The 20952-nt window shown below is 40.5% G+C and overlaps 1 protein-coding gene and 1 non-coding gene across 2 annotated transcripts; both read left to right on the top strand.

Annotated features, from left to right (window-relative positions):
• Positions 1 to 90: 90 nt before the first annotated feature.
• Positions 91 to 17914, top strand: hspd1 (heat shock 60 protein 1). Its single transcript, XM_034109349.2, has 11 exons — positions 91 to 201; positions 2980 to 3155; positions 5058 to 5393; positions 6657 to 6752; positions 7056 to 7149; positions 7233 to 7401; positions 8688 to 8787; positions 11771 to 12016; positions 13569 to 13743; positions 15092 to 15270; positions 16878 to 17914. The coding sequence occupies exons 2-11, from the start codon at positions 2982 to 2984 to the stop codon at positions 17037 to 17039; spliced, it is 1731 nt and encodes a 576-aa protein (XP_033965240.1). The 5' UTR covers positions 91 to 201; positions 2980 to 2981; the 3' UTR covers positions 17040 to 17914.
• On the top strand, positions 8974 to 9110 carry LOC117467149 (small nucleolar RNA SNORA5). Its single transcript, XR_004554353.1, has one exon. It is a non-coding gene; the product is annotated as a small nucleolar RNA SNORA5 (small nucleolar RNA).
• Positions 17915 to 20952: the final 3038 nt, after the last annotated feature.

The following is a 20952-nucleotide window of genomic DNA, read 5'->3' as shown; positions in this document are numbered from 1 at the left end:
TAAGTCCCTTTTCCCCAAAGTGTTCTGCAGTTATCCATGTTCCGGGGCCCGCCGGTGAATGCCCCGGATGTGAAAAGCCCATGTGGAGCTCCATCAGATCTCATTTGCAGCACACGGCTCGTCCTGTTACTCCGACCGTCTCTCATTCAGACCTGCAGACCTGCACCAAGAAGCAGCTACACGATCTCTAATACCTCACAAGTAAGTGCTGACATCTTTACTAACTCCTTAAAAAACTAATGAGACTAATACTACAAGCTTAATGCACTTTCGTGTAACATTAAAGGCGGATTTCTGCTCAAGCTATGAGGCAACTATACTAGCTTTAAATACTCCTAGCATACAGGTTTTTCTTTCGTAACTGCAAGGACATACATGATTTGAATCTAACTACATTCTACATCTAATATTAATTAACTGTCTTTGTATGATATACTTGATATTACCATCTTCTTTAATTGAATTTAATCAGAAATGTCATGATGCCTGTCATACTGCAGCTGTGCACAACCTTACATCCAATGCAGGAAGCGTGTCTTTAATATGAATTAATTATGATTTAAATACATTATAACCATGTATTCCTGCTGTCAGACAGTAGGATGGAGGTTCATTCATGGCCAGGCTGTTTCCGCACATGCTTTTTTACAATATGACCTTGTGACGCACGACCTGAAGAGCACACGTGGGGGTGGGGGGAACCCGGAAGTGGATTTTTTTTGGGGGGGTGGGGTGCTTTTAATAATCCAGTCACGATTAATGACAGATGGTAAAATAAACCAGATTCTTTATAATATATAGATATTGTGAATTAGGATTTTTTTTTTGGCAAATTGAAAGATGGGTGGTTGTGAGATCATAGTGACGCCACTATATGTACCCAATTACTGTAATTAGGTACACATTTGAGGTAGTATTTCCGCTTTATGCTACTTTATACTCTTAATTTGTGGGGATTGTATTTTAATATGTGATGGGAAGCCTTAAATATCAATATGTCGGAGATAATTAAAGGGCGATCCTCATTTAAAAGGATATTTTGTAATCAAGGAAAAGGGAGAAACAAAGACATTTACTAACAGAGAAGCAGCTATACAGTTATAAAACATTGATATAAAAGCCATTAAATTGTTCCAAATGAAGGATAAACAGTCAATGGGTATATTAAAATCATTAAAATGTCAAACTTAATACAGGTAGTTTAAAGATCCACACGAACAGGTTTACAATCAAACTAAAACGGGTGATTTTTTTTATTCCGGATTGGATTTAAATTTGGAAAAAGCAGTGTAAGAAATAACATTGAAGTGCATTCACTCAAGAGACATGCAAGGTATTTTCTTTATACAGAAATGGTAAAAAAAACACTAAATTGAATGCAGTGGTGAAAGTAACTAAGTTTATTTACTTAAGTAATGTGTTTAAGTACAACTTCAATGTACTTTACTTGAGTAGTTACGTAGCTTAATACTTCTAAATTGACCATTTTTCTAGAATGAGTTTGAGGCAAGTCCACTTTTTTCAATATTGACGTAAGGGATTTCTAATCAGCGAGACGATTATAATCCTTAGTTTCTTAAATCAACATGAACATGACCCTAAAGCTTTCAAATGTTGTTTTAAAAAATAATAGAGTATCTGAGTAATTAACTAACTGATAAAAATAAGAAATGGTTGCCTCCTAATTGGATTGGATCCCCTCGGGTAGCTGTTAAAAATGTGTAGTTTGAATTAAACCCAGCCTACTCATTAATTAGTAATAACTGTAGTGTGACTTCATATCCATCCCCTGAAAACACAAGTTAACCTGTGACATTATATTTTTGTAATAAATCTAACCTTTTTGTAGAAGATAATTTTGAGAACTTTGAAAATATTTGACTTAGAAGTGGATATTCATTCATTAACTGGTGTCATGCGATACCACTAGAGACCACTAGGGGGCTCAATTAACCTTTGTAACATAATCTGTCCTCATGTGACATCTGAGGGGGAGGGGGGGTTGAATAATTATTATTTAGGATGTACCAATACTACAGTGAAGAAATACTCTTACTTTGAAGAAACAGTCATGCCTTTAAATGCATTTAATTTATAGTTTTGCAGAACAGTGTATTTGATGTAATTGTATTATAAGTATGAATGTGTAATGTTGCAGCTGGTTAATATGGGGCGAAATTGACTCGAGTAAATTAATAATACCTATAAATTGTATTGCTAATAAGATACAATGAACCTTAGTGATCCTAAATTGTGAAGTTGCTTTGTTACAAGCAGGTTTTTACAATACTTTAATATAATTTAAACATCAACAGTTAACATCTACTTCAATAAATGTACTTAGTTCCCTTCTGCCACTATATTTTGGGGTGTTTTTCACTAATTAAATAAAACTATTGGGCTAAATTACTGTGAATTAGGAATATTTGGCAGATGGAAAAATGTGTGGTTGTCCTTGTTCAATATATATTTACCCACTTACACTAATCGGGTACAAATTTGAGGTAGTATTTCTGCTTTATACTACTTATACTCTTAGTTTGTAGAGACTGTAGGTGTTTCTCAATGTCGAGTACGCTTGCTTGGTAGCACATGTCTTCCGAGGCACTTGCTTCAGAAGCTAGGCAAGAATACTTCCTAGCATTCGGAAAACGAAGAGTGGAACAGGTGAGCAAGTGTGCGTCATATGAGAGGCCCCGCCTTACATTTTCCCCACAGATTTGGGGAAATTGGTCCGTGCGCAAAGCATTGTGGGGATTTTAAGACAGCGGAGTCTACACATGTGCAGCCTCGAGATTTCTCCAAACGAAGTACGCCGGGCTCGGTAGAATTACAAGTATGCTGGACATTGGAACAGTCCTTCGGCGGGAGTCGATGACGTAGTATGCTTGAAATAGGGTTTAATTGGACACATCACGATGTCCATTAGTCTCTCAAGTGTCGGCTAACTCCGCCTCTTTCTGTCTGTTTTCTCCTCAGAGATGTTCCGCCTCCCGACCATCATGAAGCAGGTGCGGCCCGTGTGCCGTGCGCTCGCCCCTCACCTCACCCGATCCTACGCCAAAGACGTGAAGTTCGGAGCTGAAGCTCGAGCTCTGATGCTGCAGGGAGTCGACCTGCTGGCCGACGCTGTGGCCGTCACCATGGGCCCCAAGGTGAGAACTCTTATTGAAGATTGTAGTATATTGAAGGTCGCCTATTGTGCAAAATCCACTTCTCCATGTCTCTCCTACATCAACATGTGTCCCCTCTTCTTCATGTCTCTTCTACATCAACATGTGTCCCCTCTTCTTCATGTCTCTTCTACATCAACATGTGTCCCCTCTTCTTCATGTCTCTTCTACATCAACATGTGTCCCCTCTTCTTCATGTCTCTTCTACATCAACATGTGTCCCCTCTTCTTCATGTCTCTTCTACATCAACATGTGTCCCCTCTTCTTCATGTCTCTTCTACATCAACATGTGTCCCCTCTTCTTCACGTCTCTTCTACATCAACATGTGTCCCTTCTTCTTCACGTCTCTTCTACATCAACATGTGTCCCCTCTTCTTCACGTCTCCTACATCAACATGTGTCCCCTCTTCTTCACGTCTCTTCTACATCAACATGTGTCCCCTCTTCTTCACGTCTCTTCTACATCAACATGTGTCCCCTCTTCTTCACGTCTCTTCTACATCAACATGTGTCCCCTCTTCTTCATGTCTCTCCTCTTCTTCATGTCTCTCCTACATCATGTGTCCCCTCTTCTTCATGTCTCCTACATCAACATGTCTTATTTTCATCTAAAGTAACAGACAGAGAATCAGCACTTTGGAAACAGGGCTGAAACAGAGGGGATTATGGGTAATGCTGCAATGATCTGTTTGGTGTTTCAGCCAATCAGAGACAGGCTCTGGATATATCTGAGACCTGTAATATATTGATGAAAAACAGTATAATAGGGGACCTTTAAGTAATGAGTTACACACTTTTGAGGCTGTCGTCGAAAATGTCCTCGAATAAAACCCTCAATTTGGACAAAGTGATTAATTGGATTAGCCTTTGTTCTTTAAATCAGATTAGCGTTCTTCTACATAAGGGTTTGAAAGCAGGAATTTAATTACAGATTAATCTAATTAAAGGATCTAAATACTTGGCTCACCACTGGTGCGGGGTAATATTGTAATACCCAAAATAAATGCTTTTAAAACAAAAAATGTAAATAAAATCCTGAATTTTTCATTAATCTGATTCAAATGTCTCTATTGGTTTTTATAAACATTTTTAAAAGGTTTTCCAACCTGGTCATTTATGCTACGTCTTTTTATAGTCACTGTCCGTAAGCAAATACTGGTAATTGTGGTAATATATGGCGCTTTTAGATAATACAAATGTGTGCTTCCATTGCAAGCGGGAGGTCAAACCCTTATTTTATTTTTTTAACGCCAACGAATGAGGATGTGGATCACACGTGCGAGAAGCAATCCTACACATTATATAATATAAGTGTTTCCGTGTGGGGGGGGAAACGTCTGTAGCGATTGGAGTCAGGACTCGGAGAGAGACACGAGGAGAGCTGGAGCTTTGATGGCAAACACTGACGGTTTATTTGGAGCACACGACATGTCACGGGCCACGGTCTGACCACACGGTAGAGATGCCACGCCTTCCTCTCCGATGCGGTTCTAACTAGTTTCGCTAAGGGTAATCAACATTCTTCATTCGTTAAACTAAACAGCGGAGGACACTGAATCAACTTTAGTTGTCTGTTATGGCTCGGGGTCATCTACACCCCGAGAAGGATGTGTTCCAGGTGTCCCACAACAATGATTCACAGTTGCCCGGTCACAACTTGCTAGGGCAGCCCCTCCTTAAGGGAGATAAAGGCTGCTCAAGGCTGGAGCATCTGTGTCAGAGGGTGAAGGAGGACACGAGGGCAAATGATTCCCTAACATTAGATAACTCAAACAGATTTTGGTGAAGCCTCAAACTCTCATCTACATCCCCTGTGTAATGTAATCCAGATCCTAGTGTTAGACCCGTTTTATATCGAACCACTTCCTGTCTGTGTTTCCAGGGTCGTAACGTGATCATCGAGCAGAGCTGGGGCAGCCCGAAGGTCACGAAGGACGGCGTGACGGTGGCCAAGAGCATCGACCTGAAGGACAGGTACCAGAACATCGGAGCCAAGCTGGTGCAGGACGTGGCCAACAACACCAACGAGGAGGCGGGCGACGGCACCACCACCGCCACCGTGCTCGCCCGCGCCATCGCCAAGGAGGGCTTCGACATCATCAGCAAGGGAGCCAACCCCGTGGAGATCCGCAGAGGAGTCATGATGGCCGTGGAGACCGTCATCAAGGAGCTGAAGAACCTCTCCAAGCCGGTCACCACGCCCGAGGAGATCGCACAGGTGAGACATGATGAGAGGTTGATTTAGAGACATGATGAGGAAGTGCACGGGGGGGGGGGGGAAGATGAAGAAGACATGCTTTATTAATCCCACAAGAGGGTATTCCGTTTTTACTGTGTTAGGGTATACACCGTACAAATCATGCCAGTAAAACTCACATGCACAAACACTAGGTACATTTACAATGAAATGTGTGCATTAATGAAGAAGTAATATTCATCCAAAATACGGAAAACGTGGATTATCTACTAGGGCTGTACCCAAATATTCGTTCGTTGGAGTACTATTCGGGTTTCAATTTCGTTATTCGGTTTTTTTCAAATTGCATTTATTGAAATCTCCAATATCAACGTAAGAGCTTGTGCCTCTTCGGGGGGGTGCTAACACTTAACCATAAACGTTATCGTTTACTTTCTCCGTCTTTATATGTAGATATTACTTTTCTCCGTTGATCCCAGTCACGCTGTTTCCATAGCAACAAGAACTTCCTGTCAACTGCGCTAACTCTCCTTCAAAATAAAAGCATGTCCATAAATAGGAAGCCAAGCCAAATTACAATTAAGACATATACAACTGTAACAAACACAACGCGATATCCTTTTCAATTTCAAAGAACACACATTGGGTTACATTAACAAATAACTAAGACCTACTATCTACTGCACAATCAATAACTCCTTTAAGTACAGTATGTAGATTATAGTTTTACTTTCGGTTTTTGCATTTTTGAAATAACTTTAACAGTAATTAAGTACGTTAACTCAAGTCCACTACTTGTACTTCACTTGAGTATTTCAATTAAATGCTACTAGGAAAATCATGTTTTTTACTCAAATCAATTTACTTTAAATGTTAGTTAAGTTGTAGATACAGGTTTTGGACTTTATATACAAATGATACATATTATTAATAATAACTATTAAGGTACAAAAAGGTAATATAATCCAATATATTACAAAAATATGGACATTAAAAACATGTGTATCCGAATGTCGTTTCTCTACGACCGTAACCTGCTAATTGATGATGATTAATGGCCTCAATATATTTTTAAATATCACATATGGAGGCCAGTTTTCTGCAGAATGAGTACTTTTGTTTCGTTGACAATACTTCTATACTTGAATGCATGACTTTCACTTGTAATGAAGTATTTTATGTTAGTGTACGGTTAAATGCTCTTGAGTACTTCTTCCACCACTGTCGCTACGAGATATCCTGAAGTCCTAATGAAATGTTTTTTTTTTTATTATTGTTCTAAAGGTTGCCACAATCTCAGCCAACGGAGACGTGGAGATCGGTACCATCATCTCCAACGCCATGAAGAAAGTCGGCCGCAAGGGAGTCATCACTGTCAAGGTTAGGCTCAGAACTAATACCCTCACACACTCCTCACACACACTCCACACACACACCACACACACACACACACACACACACACACACACACACACACACTCTCCCAACACACACACACACTCTCCCAACACACACACACACTCTCCCAACACACACACTATGTTACTGATGTTTGTTCTGTAAATTCTCTCGGTATCCCCTGTAGTAAATAATATTGAACATACAGGTTCAAAAACATTTGCTTTAATGATGTCTCAATAAGTCTGTAATAGTGTGTGAGCTAATGAATGCTTTTCATCTCAGGACGGGAAGACCATGCACGACGAGCTGGAGATCATCGAGGGAATGAAGTTTGACCGCGGATACATCTCCCCTTACTTCATCAACTCTGCCAAAGGTAAGGGCGCTCACATTTCTACAAACACCTCCCATGAAGAAATGAAGAAGCTCCAAGCTGAATGTATTTGTTGGCGTTTCCAGGTCAGAAGTGCGAGTTCCAGGACGCCTACATCCTGCTGAGCGAGAAGAAGATCTCCACCGTGCAGAGCATCGTTCCCGCTCTGGAGCTCGCCAACCAGAACCGCAAACCTCTGGTGATCGTGGCCGAGGACGTGGACGGAGAGGCGCTCAGCACCCTGGTGCTCAACAGGTACACGTGTGGCATGTCCTAAAGGTCACCTATTATGCAAAATCCACTTTATCACGTCTTTTCGACACCAACATGTTAATCTGAACTAAACTTTGCATTTTGAGAAAAGTCAGATTTTTGAGAAATTCAGAATTTTGAGAAAGTCAACATTTTGACAAATCTGATTTTTGAGAGTCAACATTGAGATTTTCAGAAAAAACAACAACTTTATTTTCAGGATTTTGAGAAAAAGTCAGTTTTTTTATTTTGAGAGAAAGTCAGAATTTTGAGAATCTTGAGGGGAAAAAATCAGATGTTTGAGAAAAAAGTCAGAATTTTGAGAGAAAGTCGACATTTTAGGGAAACAAACAACTTTTTTTCCAGGATTTTCAGAAAGTCAGTTTTTTTTAAAGAAAAATCTGATAATTTCAGAAAAAAACCAACATTAAAGTTTCAGGAAAAAAGATTCTCTCTTTGTGCCCTGATCCATTTCTATAAAGACCTGTCTGAAAATGAGCTGAGTGTGTCCCCTTGTGTCAATGAACTCACAAAGGAATGAATAACTTTCTGAACCTTCTCCTGTAACTAACTTCCTGCGACTCATTCTCGCCTGTTCAGTCCCCACATGGCTGCGTCAGGGCTAGTATGTCGCTAGATGAACACCAGCACGAGAATCATCAGAGAGGATCTCCTTGCCTCTCTGTTCTCACCCTGCACCCGTTGGTTACATCTGAGTCATCTGCTTTTTCTCTGAACTGGCAGAAAAGGTCCTCAGTTTCCTTCTCTGAACGTCTCTTGTGTTTACAGACACTAACAGTCATCACCACATCACACAATGTATACTTAAAAAAACACAAAGGTTGCTTTAATCAGGAATAACATGGACAGTGTGTTACAAAATGGTCACCTTAAAGAAGACATATCATGCAAAATGCCCTTTTTTTTATTTATATAAAAACCGCTGATCAGATTTTGGTCACTTTATGATGTCATAACGATATTTTGGCTTGTGTAGCCAATCTGTGTAACAGATTGATGCATCTCCACAGATCATCTTAAAGGCTTCGGCCTTGTAGTTAAACAAAAAAACTGTAAAGACTAGGGCCCCCAAACGGCATCTTGCATAGGGCCCCCAAAAAGCTAGAAACGGCCCTGCACCGAAGTGTTTGTATCCTATCGACTTTAGTTCTTTCTCGAGGAAATCGTTAGGTCAACTCAAGAAAATACGCAAACCTGCCATCACTGCATCTCATTTGATGTTCTTGGCCTTTTAGTAAATAGTTTCTTTCTCACATCTTGACTTGCAGGCTGAAGGTGGGGCTCCAGGTTGTGGCTGTTAAGGCTCCAGGGTTCGGAGACAACAGGAAGAACCAGCTGAGGGACATGGCCGTCGCCACCGGAGGAACCGTAAGTTCACTGCTTTCTCTCATAATTATGTAGATTGTAAGTGTGGAAGGTAAATTACTTTTCTTTAACTACATCATGGCCATTGTATGCTATTTTAAACCTCTACTACGTAACGACATATTTCACCTTTTAATTCAAATACATGTATTTCATAAGTTTAGTATTCAGATTAATAATACAAAATGGTGCAGCCTTGTCAAATTCAGTGCTTCCTCCTCTGTGGATGCCACTGGCCAAAATGGCTGCCACAGTGAAGCTGTAGTTCATGGGCCCCACGGTGTTTCATCACGGCCCCTGGGGATAAAAATGTACTACACACAGACACAGACGTGAAGTTAATTGAAAGAGTGCGAATACTCAGCAGGTGCAAGAAAGTATTTCCATTGGCGAGTCTCAGGGTTCGTACGGTCATTGAAAACCTGGAAAAGTCATGGAAATTCAAAATGCAAATTCCAGGCCCTGGAAAAGTTATGGAAAACGATGTTTATCCCAAAATGTTGGAAAAGTCATGGAAATGTAACTAAAGTTGCGTCAAATATAATTTACATTTTATCTAATCGCCAAAATAATCTGCGGTCGCGAGCTGTTATGTGCCATCATGACGCGCATGGTGTTATTTTTTAATATATGAAGCGCGAGCTGTGTGCTCGAGTCTTCCTGCCTGCCGGCTGAACTCTGCTGCTCCGGGATGAGGGTCAGCTACATTAGCTACGGCGCATTCGTTAACTGTGCGGAGTCACTGTGGCACAGACTATCATTAAGGAATCGTTGAGCTAGCAAGCTAGCAGACATTGTCACTATCTGCTAACGTTAGCTTTAGCCTTCGTTTTCTAATAGTTTTTTTCATAGGCTATAAACGGAGGTGGTATAGATATTGTGCTAGAGTAAAAGTAGAAGTACTCAGATCTTGTACTTGAGTAAAAGTAGAAGTACTCAGGTCTTTTACTTGAGTAAAAGTAGAAGTACTCAGGTCTTGTACTTGAGTTAAAGTAGAAGTACTCAGATAAGTAGAAGTACTCAGATCTTGTACTCGAGTAGAAGTACTCAGATCTTGTACTTTAGTAGAAGTACTCAGATCTTGTACTTTAGTAGAAGTGGAAGTACTCAGATCTTGTACTTAATAAAAGTATAGTACTCAGGTCTTGTACTTGAGTAAAAGTAGAAGTACTCAGGTCTTGTACTTGAGTAAAAGTAGAAGTACTCTGATCTTGTAGTAAAAGTAGAAGTACTCAGATCTTGTACTTGAGTAAAAGTAGAAGTACCAGAGTGTAGGAATACTCTGTTACAGTAAAAGTCCTGCATTCAAAATGTTACTCAAGTAAAAGTAGAAAAGTATTATCATCAAAATATAGTGAAAGTAGCGACGGTGAAAGTAGTCGTTGTGCAGACTGGTCCATTTCAGAATAATATATATGATGTGTTTTATAATGATTGATCATGAAAGTGTTCTCAAAGCTGGTAAAGGTGCAGCTAGTCTGAATGGCTTTGTAGACTGCAGGGTAGCTGGTGGATTTACTCCATGTGGAACTAAAGTCTGATTCAACACTTGATTAGATTTACCATCATTCATCCACATCTGAGAAGTAACTAAAGGTATTAAATTAAATAAATGTAGAGGAGTAGAAGTACACCATGTACCTCTGAACTGTAGAGGAGTAGAAGTACACCATGTACCTCTGAACTGTAGTGGAGTAGAAGTACACCATGTACCTCTGAACTGTAGAGGAGTAGAAGTACAAAGTAGCAAAACATTGAAATACTTAAATAAAGTACAAGTATCTCAAAATTGTACCCACGTATAGTACTTGTTGAGTTTATGAATTTAGATTTGTCTTTGTCTTTCTATCTTTACACCAGTGGCTATAAAGATAGAAAGACTAAGCCTTGCACAGGCATGACAATACATTTTCAAAATGCTCAACAGTGCTGCCAGAATATTAAACTGACTGCTACACAATTAAAATAAATGCTTTTATATATTTCTATTAGATGTGACTCTTTGGCGTTTCTGTTATTATTGACACTGCTGCTTTCAGGGGGTCAGGGGTCGGGTCCTTGCCACCTTTTTCATACCAGCCTCCCTGACTGCAGTTGCTTTAGCGTGTAGAAGCTAGTAAGCCTACTATTTGATTTGTTTTAGATAGGCACTACATGTTTCATATGCAGACCTTATTTTCCTGTTCCATGTTCAAATAAACCATTTTCAGTGGGAATTTTTTTTTGGTCATGGAAAATGAGGTAAAGGTCATTGAGAAGTCATGGAAAAGTCATTGGTGAAAAAGTGTATGAACCCTGGAGTCTTTAAACACTGCCAGAGTCCAGACGTGTCACTGTGGCACTCTATAACCATCATGGGGTTCTGTCAGTGCAGAGAAAGAGACAAAACACAATACAAAATGTATATAAATATACCAAAAGGAAGTATGTTGTATCAATTTACATTATATTATTATAATCCAATATTATATTACATATAAATATACATAATGCATATTTGTCTGAAATGGGAGATTCTGCATAATAATCACTTCTACATATTTTGATGCTTATTCTTTTGCGCGTTTTCTTGATTTTTAAACGTATTCTTTATTAGTTATTTTCTCACGTTCCCCTTTACATCAAATAGTACTCCAATTTAGACGAACAGTTTCTTTAACAAGGGGTCACAACATGTTTAAGTTCTCAAATCTTAAAAAAATCAACATGAGAATATGAAAAACTAAATGTATAGAAATCAATAGTAACACACGTGACTTGATTTGATAAATACTTTAATGGTCAGATAAAGTCTGAACTGTGACTTGCAGCTCCATGAGTAACATCAACAGACAAATATCAAGACACGACACATGAAAAACAAACATCTAACATAACGGCACGATCGTGAGAGAAAACATGCTCGAAGAGCCTTCAGCGTGCATCTGATCTGGGATGTATCTCTGTTAAGTGTTAACCTTATCTTGATATCTCGTCCCCCCTGCAGGTGTTTGGAGACGATGCTGTGGGTCTGGCTCTGGAGGACATCCAGGCTCATGACTTCGGTAAGGTGGGCGAGGTTCAGATCACCAAAGACGACTGCCTGCTGCTGAAGGGCGGCGGCAGCACCGCTGATGTAGACAGACGAGCAGCTGAGATCATCGAGCAGCTGGAGAACTGCACCAGCGACTACGAGAAGGAGAAGCTCAATGAGAGGCTCGCCAAGCTCTCTGACGGAGTGGCCGTGCTCAAGGTGCGTCTCAACACACAGTGACTAGAAAGCTAATCTAATGTTATGCACAGAGAGGGCAAAAGTACACATCCTTTACTCAAGTAGAAGTACAGATACTCGTGTTTATAAATACTCTGGTGAAAGTAGAAGTATGGACTAAACTTCTTTACTCAAGTGAAAGTAAAGACGCTTTGAAGTGTACTTCAGTAGAAAGTACCCATAACTAGCAGCTGCTTTAAAGAGTACCTGACCTCCCTTTATATTAATAGAACAATAATGTCATTGTTAGCTAATGAATGTTTCCATGCTGAACAACGGCAACATGACAACGTTTCCATTGGTCCTTCTTCTTTAGAGAAGACCAGGAAGTGATGGATACACGGATCGTGTTCAAATCAATAGGCACGCAGTGACTCTAAAGAATAATGATCACGCACCAACACACATTCAGACTAAAGGAACCAGCTGTTTGGGAAATGAGAGAAGTAGAAAGTACAGGTATTTGGGTTCAACATGTAAGAAGTAGAAAGTACAGGTATTTGTGTTCAACATGTAAGAAGTAGAAAGTACAGGTATTTTAGTTCAACATGTGAGAAGTAGAAAGTACAGGTATTTGAGTTCAACATGTGAGAAGTAGAAAGTACAGGTATTTGTGTTCAACATGTGAGAAGTAGAAAGTACAGGTATTTGAGTTCAACATGTAAGAAGTAGAAAGTACAGGTATTTGTGTTCAACATGTGAGAAGTAGAAAGTACAGGTATTTGTGTTCAACATGTAAGAAGTAGAAAGTACAGGTATTTGTGTTCAACATGTAAGAAGTAGAAAGTACAGGTATTTGTGTTCAACATGTGAGAAGTAGAAAGTACAGGTATTTGAGTTCAACATGTGAGAAGTAGAAAGTACAGGTATTTGAGTTCAACATGTAAGAAGTAGAAAGTACAGGTATTTGTGTTCAACATGTGAGAAGTAGAAAGTACAGGTATTTGAGTTCAACATGTAAGAAGTAGAAAGTACAGGTATTTGTGTTCAACATGTGAGAAGTAGAAAGTACAGGTATTTGAGTTCAACATGTGAGAAGTAGAAAGTACAGGTATTTGAGTTCAACATGTAAGAAGTCAAAGGAAAAAGTGGTCGGACGATAAATGTAAATACTGATCGTGGCTTCCTTACTTGTTTTTCTTTCAAGCCACTAGACGCCTTAAAGGGGACCTATCATGCAAAATGCACTTTTTTACGTCTTTGATACATCAACATGTGTCCCCGGTGCGTCGGGGAACTCACGCAGCGTCAGAAAATAAAACACTCTCTTTTCCTCCGTATCCAAATCTCTAAAAACGGGGAACAACGGAGCTGATCCAGATTTGCGGCCAATATGACGTAATATCGGCGACGGACCCACAGCGCTATCAGAAACGTTGCTATCAGAAACAATGTCTGACTGTTTTGGACGTAATATGGTCGTAAAAATAAGTAGAGGAGTAAAGTACTGATACCAGAACTTAAGTACAGTAGAAATGACGAAATGAAGAAATGACAGATTAAAAGAACATGAGTTGTGCTGTCTATATTTCAGATTGGAGGGACGAGTGACGTGGAGGTGAACGAGAAGAAGGACCGTGTGACGGACGCTCTGAACGCCACGCGGGCGGCAGTGGAGGAGGGCATCGTGCCGGGCGGCGGCTGCGCTCTGCTGCGCTGCATCCCCTGCCTGGACTCCATCCCCACGGCCAATGCTGACCAGAAGATCGGTCAGTACTTACATACTGTGCTCAGTTATTGTACACATTTAGAGATAGTTTGGCTAAATATATTTAGGGCCTGAGCTCGACAAAGTCGGCGCGAAGACCTATTGAAATCCTAGGAATTATTTGTACTTTTTTTTTTGTCTACCAAAGTAATTGCCTTTTTGAGGGCTGCTTAAAAGCTGCTTTTTTGAACACTTGTCGGGTCAGGTGTAAATATATTTCTATTGGGGGGGTTTCATAATTGGCTCACACAAAATGGCTCTATAGCTCCCCCTAATTCCATATTTGCTTTTCTGAATCTTTAACGTCATTTAAGGTATCAAAAGTCGCTTTCACACCGGAGTGCTTTTTCCCCGTACTTTTCCCGTTTAGTTCCGTTAGTGCCTGGGATTTTGCGTTCACACCAAAAAGAGAACTTAGTTCATGAGAACTTCCCCCCTTTCAGTCCCTGCTAGAGAGGTGGTACTTTCCTGGGGAGAAAAAAGTTCCAATCTCTGATTGGCTGGGCGAATTGCAAACCACGCCCCGTAAAACTCTGAAAAGTTTTGTGAAGCCGCCATTTTATTTGCTGGCATTAGCATTATTAGCATTAGCCCCACGCACCAACGCAGAGAGACTAACTTATGGCAACACAAAAGAAAACATGGGAGCGGTGGAGATGAGGAGGAGTCGGCGTTCTGGTGATTTACTCGGAAGGCTTCAGTTGAAGCTGCCAGTCCCCAACTCCGGGGACTTACGGCCGGGGACTTCGGGTGGCAGTATACGTCGTGAAGTTGTTCGCGGCCTGCCAGTAAACCCAAAGCAGAAGAAGAAGTGATGTCAGCGGCTTCATCTGTGTAATCCTCCCTCAGGGACTTATTCCGGTGTGAACGCGATCTGTACTTAGTTCCATGGGGAACTAAGTACGGCAAAGTACTTTGTGTGAAAGCGGCTATTGTCATATATTGGGTTAAATATATATATATTTCCCACCGAGGCCAAGTATTAATAGCAGAAAATGCAAATACATGAATAAGTTGGTAAAGTTGCGTTAAATTGTACTTCAATAAAGCTTTTGAGGAGATGTAGTAAGTTACTTTCCACCACCGCTGTGAACGTGACGTGTCTTTATAGTTTGGGGGTGTCAACGAATAAAGAAATACAGAATCTTTGCTTTTAAAGGTGTATTTTTTACTTTAGAACGGGAACACTATCAATCAATGAAGTATTAATAAGTAATACTTTATATTTAGTATAATAACAAATGAATATGATATCCTTTTGTAAAGTAGTGAAAAGCACATTTAATTTTTCTTAAGCGACGACCACATGTGCAGCTTTATAATGTGTTTAAATCCTCTGTCCCCGCCAGGTGTGGAGATCATCCGACGGGCGCTGCGTATCCCCGCCATGACCATCGCGAAGAACGCCGGTGTGGAGGGCGCTCTGGTGGTGGAGAAGATCCTGCAGTTGGGAGGCGAGATCGGATACGACGCCATGCTGGGAGAGTACGTCAACATGGTGGAGAAGGGCATCATCGACCCCACCAAGGTGAGTTTCACGCATCACTTCTACGCTTTATTTTAAAGCTTAGATATGAGATCTATACCGGGTCTACACTGCCACCTAGTGGTTGGGAGGCTCACTTTTAGGTCTGATATTTACAGTAGTTTTTGTTAGTTTCTAGAATATTTCTAAACTGCAGGGAGATAAAGGCTTATGCAAAACCCTCTTCTTCATGTCTCTTCTACATCAACATGTGTCCCCTCTTCTTCATGTCTCTTCTACATCAACATGTGTCCCCTCTTCTGCATGTCTCTTCTACATCAACATGTGTCCCCTCTTCTTCATGTCTCTTCTACATCAACATGTGTCCCCTCTTCTCCATGTCTCTTCTACATCAACATGTGTCCCCTCTTCTGCATGTCTCTTCTACATCAACATGTGTCCCCTCTTCTCCATGACTCTTCTACATCAACATGTGTCCCCTCTTCTGCATGTCTCTTCTACATCAACATGTGTCCCCTCTTCTTCATGTCTCTTCTACATCAACATGTGTCCCCTCTTCTCCATGTCTCTTCTACATCAACATGTGTCCCCTCTTCTCCATGTCTCTTCTACATCAACATGTGTCCCCTCTTCTTCATGTCTCTTCTACATCAACATGTGTCCCCTCTTCTCCATGTCTCCTCTACATCAACATGTGTCCCCTCTTCTACATCAACATGTGTCCCCTCTTCTTCATGTCTCTTCTACATCAACATGTGTCCCCTCTGTGGAAAGAGACTCTCTCTTTGTGCCCTGATCCATTTCTATAAAGACCTGTCTGAAAATGAGCTGAGTGTGTCCCCGTGTGTCAATGAACTCACAAAGGAATGAATAACTTTCTGAACCTTCTCCTGTAACTAACTTCCTGCGACTCATTCTCGCCTGTTCAGTCCCCACATGGCTGCGTCAGGGCTAGTATGTCGCTAGATGAACACCAGCACGAGAATCATCAGAGAGGATCTCCTTGCCTCTCTGTTCTCACCCTGCACCCGTTGGTTACATCTGAGTCATCTGCTTTTTCTCTGAACTGGCAGAAAAGGTCCTCAGTTTCCTTCTCTGAACGTCTCTTGTGTTTACAGACACTAACAGTCATCACCACATCACAAAATGTATACTTAAAAACCACTGAAGTAGCTTTAATCAGGAATAACACGGACAGTTTGTTACAAAATTGTCACCTTAAAGAAGACATATCATGCAAAAGGCCCTTTTTTAAATTTATATTAAAAACCGCTGATCAGATTTTAGTCACTTTATGATGTCATAACGATGTGTTGTCTTGTGTAACCATTAGCCAATCAGCAACCAAGGTAATCCCCCCCCCCCCCCCCCCCCCCCCCCCCCCCCCCCCAAGGGGCTCCTTTTTTTCATCTCAAGCAACAGAATCAGCACTTTGGAAACAGGGCTGAAACAGAGGGGATTATGGGTAATGCTGCAATGATCTGTTTGGTATTTCAGCCAATCAGAGACAGGTTCTGGATATATCTGAGCACCTGGCACATGGTACCTTGCATGAGCGGACGTTAAAAAGTGCTTCACAATAAAAGAGTGAAATAAAATGACTGCAGACACCACGCTATAAACTAATGGCGTCCTCTCTCTCCCTTCAGGTGGTGAGGACGGCGCTGCTGGACGCTGCAGGAGTCGCCTCTCTGCTCTCCACCGCTGAGTGCGTGGTGACGGAGATCCCCAAGGAGGAGAAGGAGATGCCCGGAGGCATGGGAGGAATGGGAGGAATGGGAGGCATGGGAGGAATGGGAGGTGGTTTCTAAAGCCTGCCCTCCTAGCTGTACAGACTAATACAGGCAGAGCGGTGCTGGGTGGGGGCTTAGAGGGAGAACATCCTCTGAGAAAAGTGCACCCACCCCCACCAGACTTTGTCCAAACTGACTGGCCATGAGTGTACGTTGGAGCCCTCCCCGAATTTCCACACATCACACGATTCTGCCTCTGGAGGAGTCCAAAACACGACGTGAGGATGAAGTTACTACACCTCCACTCCACTGTAATGGCTACGACAGAAAGATTATACACATTTATAAAGTCCATAGTGTTGATGCTCTATTAGCGCTAAGAGAAACGATGCCTAGCCATGATTGTGTCAGTGGTTTTTGTCATAGTATTTTGTTAATTCTTGTTTTTTTTTAATTATATATATCTGTTGTTTCTGTCCCCCCCCCCCCGAGCTAACATTGTGTGATTTAATTAAACCCATTTTCATACAGAGCTTTTTCGTGACTTTTTTTTTTCTTCCGTACAGTAAGGTGAGGAGTGCCTAAATTCCCAGTTTAAGAAACAAAGTAATGTTTACACCGATGTGTGCAAGTCATTTTCATGCATGTGAGTTTATGTTCCTGTATGTCGTTGCTGACTTAAAGTGAGAGGAAGTGGGATCGAGTTACAAAGTCTAAATGTGAAATGCTGTGTGTCTTTGTGCTGTTGAACATTGGCCTTCATCTCTCCTCATGCGCTCTGCTTTAACGTAGCTCACATCCAGAAAGCTATACATACATTAAATACTTTATTTCCTGTGTGAAAACGGCATATAGCAGTGCTCACTCAACTTCTGTTTTGTACAATGTAGACGATGATTAATGGTGATTTTCTTTCCTTTTTTTAATTTAATAAAGTAAATTGTTCAGATGAATTTGTCATCTGTTACTCAAGTTATTTTAAAATGTTTGCTGTTTAAGTCAGGAACAGCATTTAAGATAATAAAACGGCTCTTCTGGAGCTTGTATAGGCATTTCATTCAGTCGCAGTAATAGAGGAAAAACCGACACTTTATTAATGTAAAGAACATATGTATTATTCTGCTCATTGTTGGCTTTATATCAGTATGTAGTGTCTCTACTTTAAAGAGTCCTCTCCTGCTGATGTTCAGGTGTATATCAGTATGTAGTGTCTCTACTTTAAAGAGTCCTCTCCTGCTGATGTTCAGGTGTATATCAGTATGTAGTGTCTCTACTTTAAAGAGTCCTCTCCTGCTGATGTTCAGGTGTATATCAGTATGTAGTGTCTCTACTTTAAAGAGTCCTCTCCTGCTGATGTTCAGGTGTATATCAGTATGTAGTGTCTCTACTTTAAAGAGTCCTCTCCTGCTGATGTTCAGGTGTATATCAGTATGTAGTGTCTCTACTTTAAAGAGTCCTCTCCTGCTGATGTTCAGGTGTATATCAGTATGTAGTGTCTCTACTTTAAAGAGTCCTCTCCTGCTGATGTTCAGGTGTATATCAGTATGTAGTGTCTCTACGCTTTAATGTTCAAAAAGCCCTTTGTTTTTCTCATACTGCCTGTGCTGCAGCACCTATTTTCACCCTCTGTCTAAAACCAGAGCCCAGTCTGCTCTGATTGGTTAGATGTCCCGCCCCGATCACGTACAATGTGTTAGGAGTGTAACATCTGTTGACTCAGGAAATGAAGGAACATTCATTTGTCTGTGGCACAATTGTTTTAATCGGTTTAATATTTGGGCTTAATAGGGAAGGTGTAAAGTAGTCAAAAGGCTCACCTCCAAGGCTGTTTAGATGTCAAGTCTAAAGTGTTTAACATAACATTTGACTTTTCTTCACATGTAAACTGTTCGGATTCAGTGAGCTTCATACCGCTCACATGATGACACTATTCCTGTCCCCACCTCAGTATCAAGTGTTCAAAACACAAAATAAAACAAGTCAGGGTTTTTTTTGTTTATTGAAAAAATAGTTTATAACTCATGCAGTTGGTACATCTTTCTGAAAACAAACACATCGTTTTCATACCCCTCCTGTGAAACACACACCCATTTCTATTTAAAAGCAGTTCTTCAAACTAACATTTACACTTAAACTAGGTAATAAATATGATAAAATGAGTATAATGTTTAAAAAAATAACGAGATAAATATGCTGTTAGGAGGCACAGGTGGAGGTTTCATGGCTGTAGTCCAGCCAGGTTGGGCCCTTTGTATCGACAGTGGGTATACAATGCTTTCTCAGCATTTAAAAGTAACACCTATGCTGATATTGCACACGTTATTATAGTTTCATTTAGCTTTAAATGTTATGGTTTGTTCACACCAAACCCAAATGTTCTTGATGTTTTTAGATTGAAAAAAAGCGGGAAAGCATTTTATTCAATAAGAAACATCTTAAATGCTGGTGAGTTTCTCAAATGTAAAAGTTAACAGTATAGAGATATCAATGTGTATACTTGATAACAAACCTGCCATATTTATACTTAATTTAGAAGCAGGGGCGGACTGGGACCAAAAATCAGACCGGGAGACTCGACCGGCTCACTTCGGTACCGCTAGTAAATACCGCTAGTAAATACCGCTAGTAAATACCGCTAGTAAATTGTCAACGGGGGGGGGTGCTAGTGGCTTATCCGACCGGCCCGAACGTCCAGTGTTTAGTAGACATTATTTTTGTGTTGATTGAGAAGCTACTTCGTTAGCCTAGCCATGAGTGATCCAAACTACATTTAGAAAACAAGCATTTTAAAATGTGTTTTTCCGTCTCGCAAACAGACTTGACAAAGCATTTATTCACATTTTTTGCAAGTTAGCATCAAGATATAGTTAATTCAGCATCCTTTTTGATTCATTTCCTGCAATAAAAGGACATATCGCTTTGTGTTTGGTGTGAACCAACTTTTTGTCCAGCATGGCTCCCTGAAGGGTGATGAGAACACATGTAACACACAGAAGAAGAAATAAACACTATCTTTTACTAAAGCAAAAATAAAAGTTCAGCACCCTTTGAAAGGTGTGTGTATTTCTATCTGCAGTCATGTGTCCTCACTGCATGATTCCAGAGACCTGGCCTGGTGGAGTAGGAGGAGTTTACATATGACTATTGAGTTGCTTTGAGCCCTTCACGCTCAAGTAACCACGGAAAAACATTGAGGTTTTATTATCAATCTGGACCCGCTCTTAGTTACTGCTTCTGCTTAAATAAACACGTCATCTGTAGCTAACACAATGATTGTTTCCCTCTCTCTTTAACCTCTGTAACAAGATCCATAAGTAATCTGTGAGCTGTAACTTCAGACTTTCTATATCTTCAACCCTTTATTTCCACTGCAGTAAACAAGCTTTCATAACCAGTGTTTGTTGGACCCAAAATAGTCATTTGATCAATTAGTCTTTCTTTAGAAAACAACCTGCAACTGTATTATATTATCAAATACATGTTTCAGTCATTTTTAAGGCAAAATATTCTCTGGTTCCAGCTTTAAAAAATGGCTTATTTGCAGGTTTTCTTCATCACATGTGGTTATAAAGTCAATATTTTCTGAATGTTACTGAGAGAGAACAAGACAGTTATAATACATTATCTTGCCCTCTGATATTTATCGAGTGCCATTTTTGCATAAAAAAGGACTTTAAGTGGTCGATTATTATCTAATCATTGCAGGATGTGATCAGATAGTCTCTTTTATCATCACCCACAACACACTCGTTTTACCCCGTGATCTCAAGTTTCATAACCAGGCACCGGTTGTTTAATTCCCATAATGGAAATGAGTTGAAATGGAAACAAGTATGCATTTGTTTGTAGCACCGAGATGAAAGTGAGCTGGTGGATCCACAACAAAAATATATAATTTATTAAAAAAATAAAAAAGGGAGAGATGGGAAACTGTTGGGAATTAACTTGGTCGATGCTGTGAGAAAGGCATCAGTGCGAGTCTCTACTTCCT

This window comes from Pseudochaenichthys georgianus, chromosome 21 (genome assembly GCF_902827115.2).
Source record: "Pseudochaenichthys georgianus chromosome 21, fPseGeo1.2, whole genome shotgun sequence".
NCBI lineage: Eukaryota > Metazoa > Chordata > Actinopteri > Perciformes > Channichthyidae > Pseudochaenichthys > Pseudochaenichthys georgianus.
Note: the sequence above shows the minus strand (reverse complement) of the source record. Positions and strands in the feature narration are given on the sequence as shown.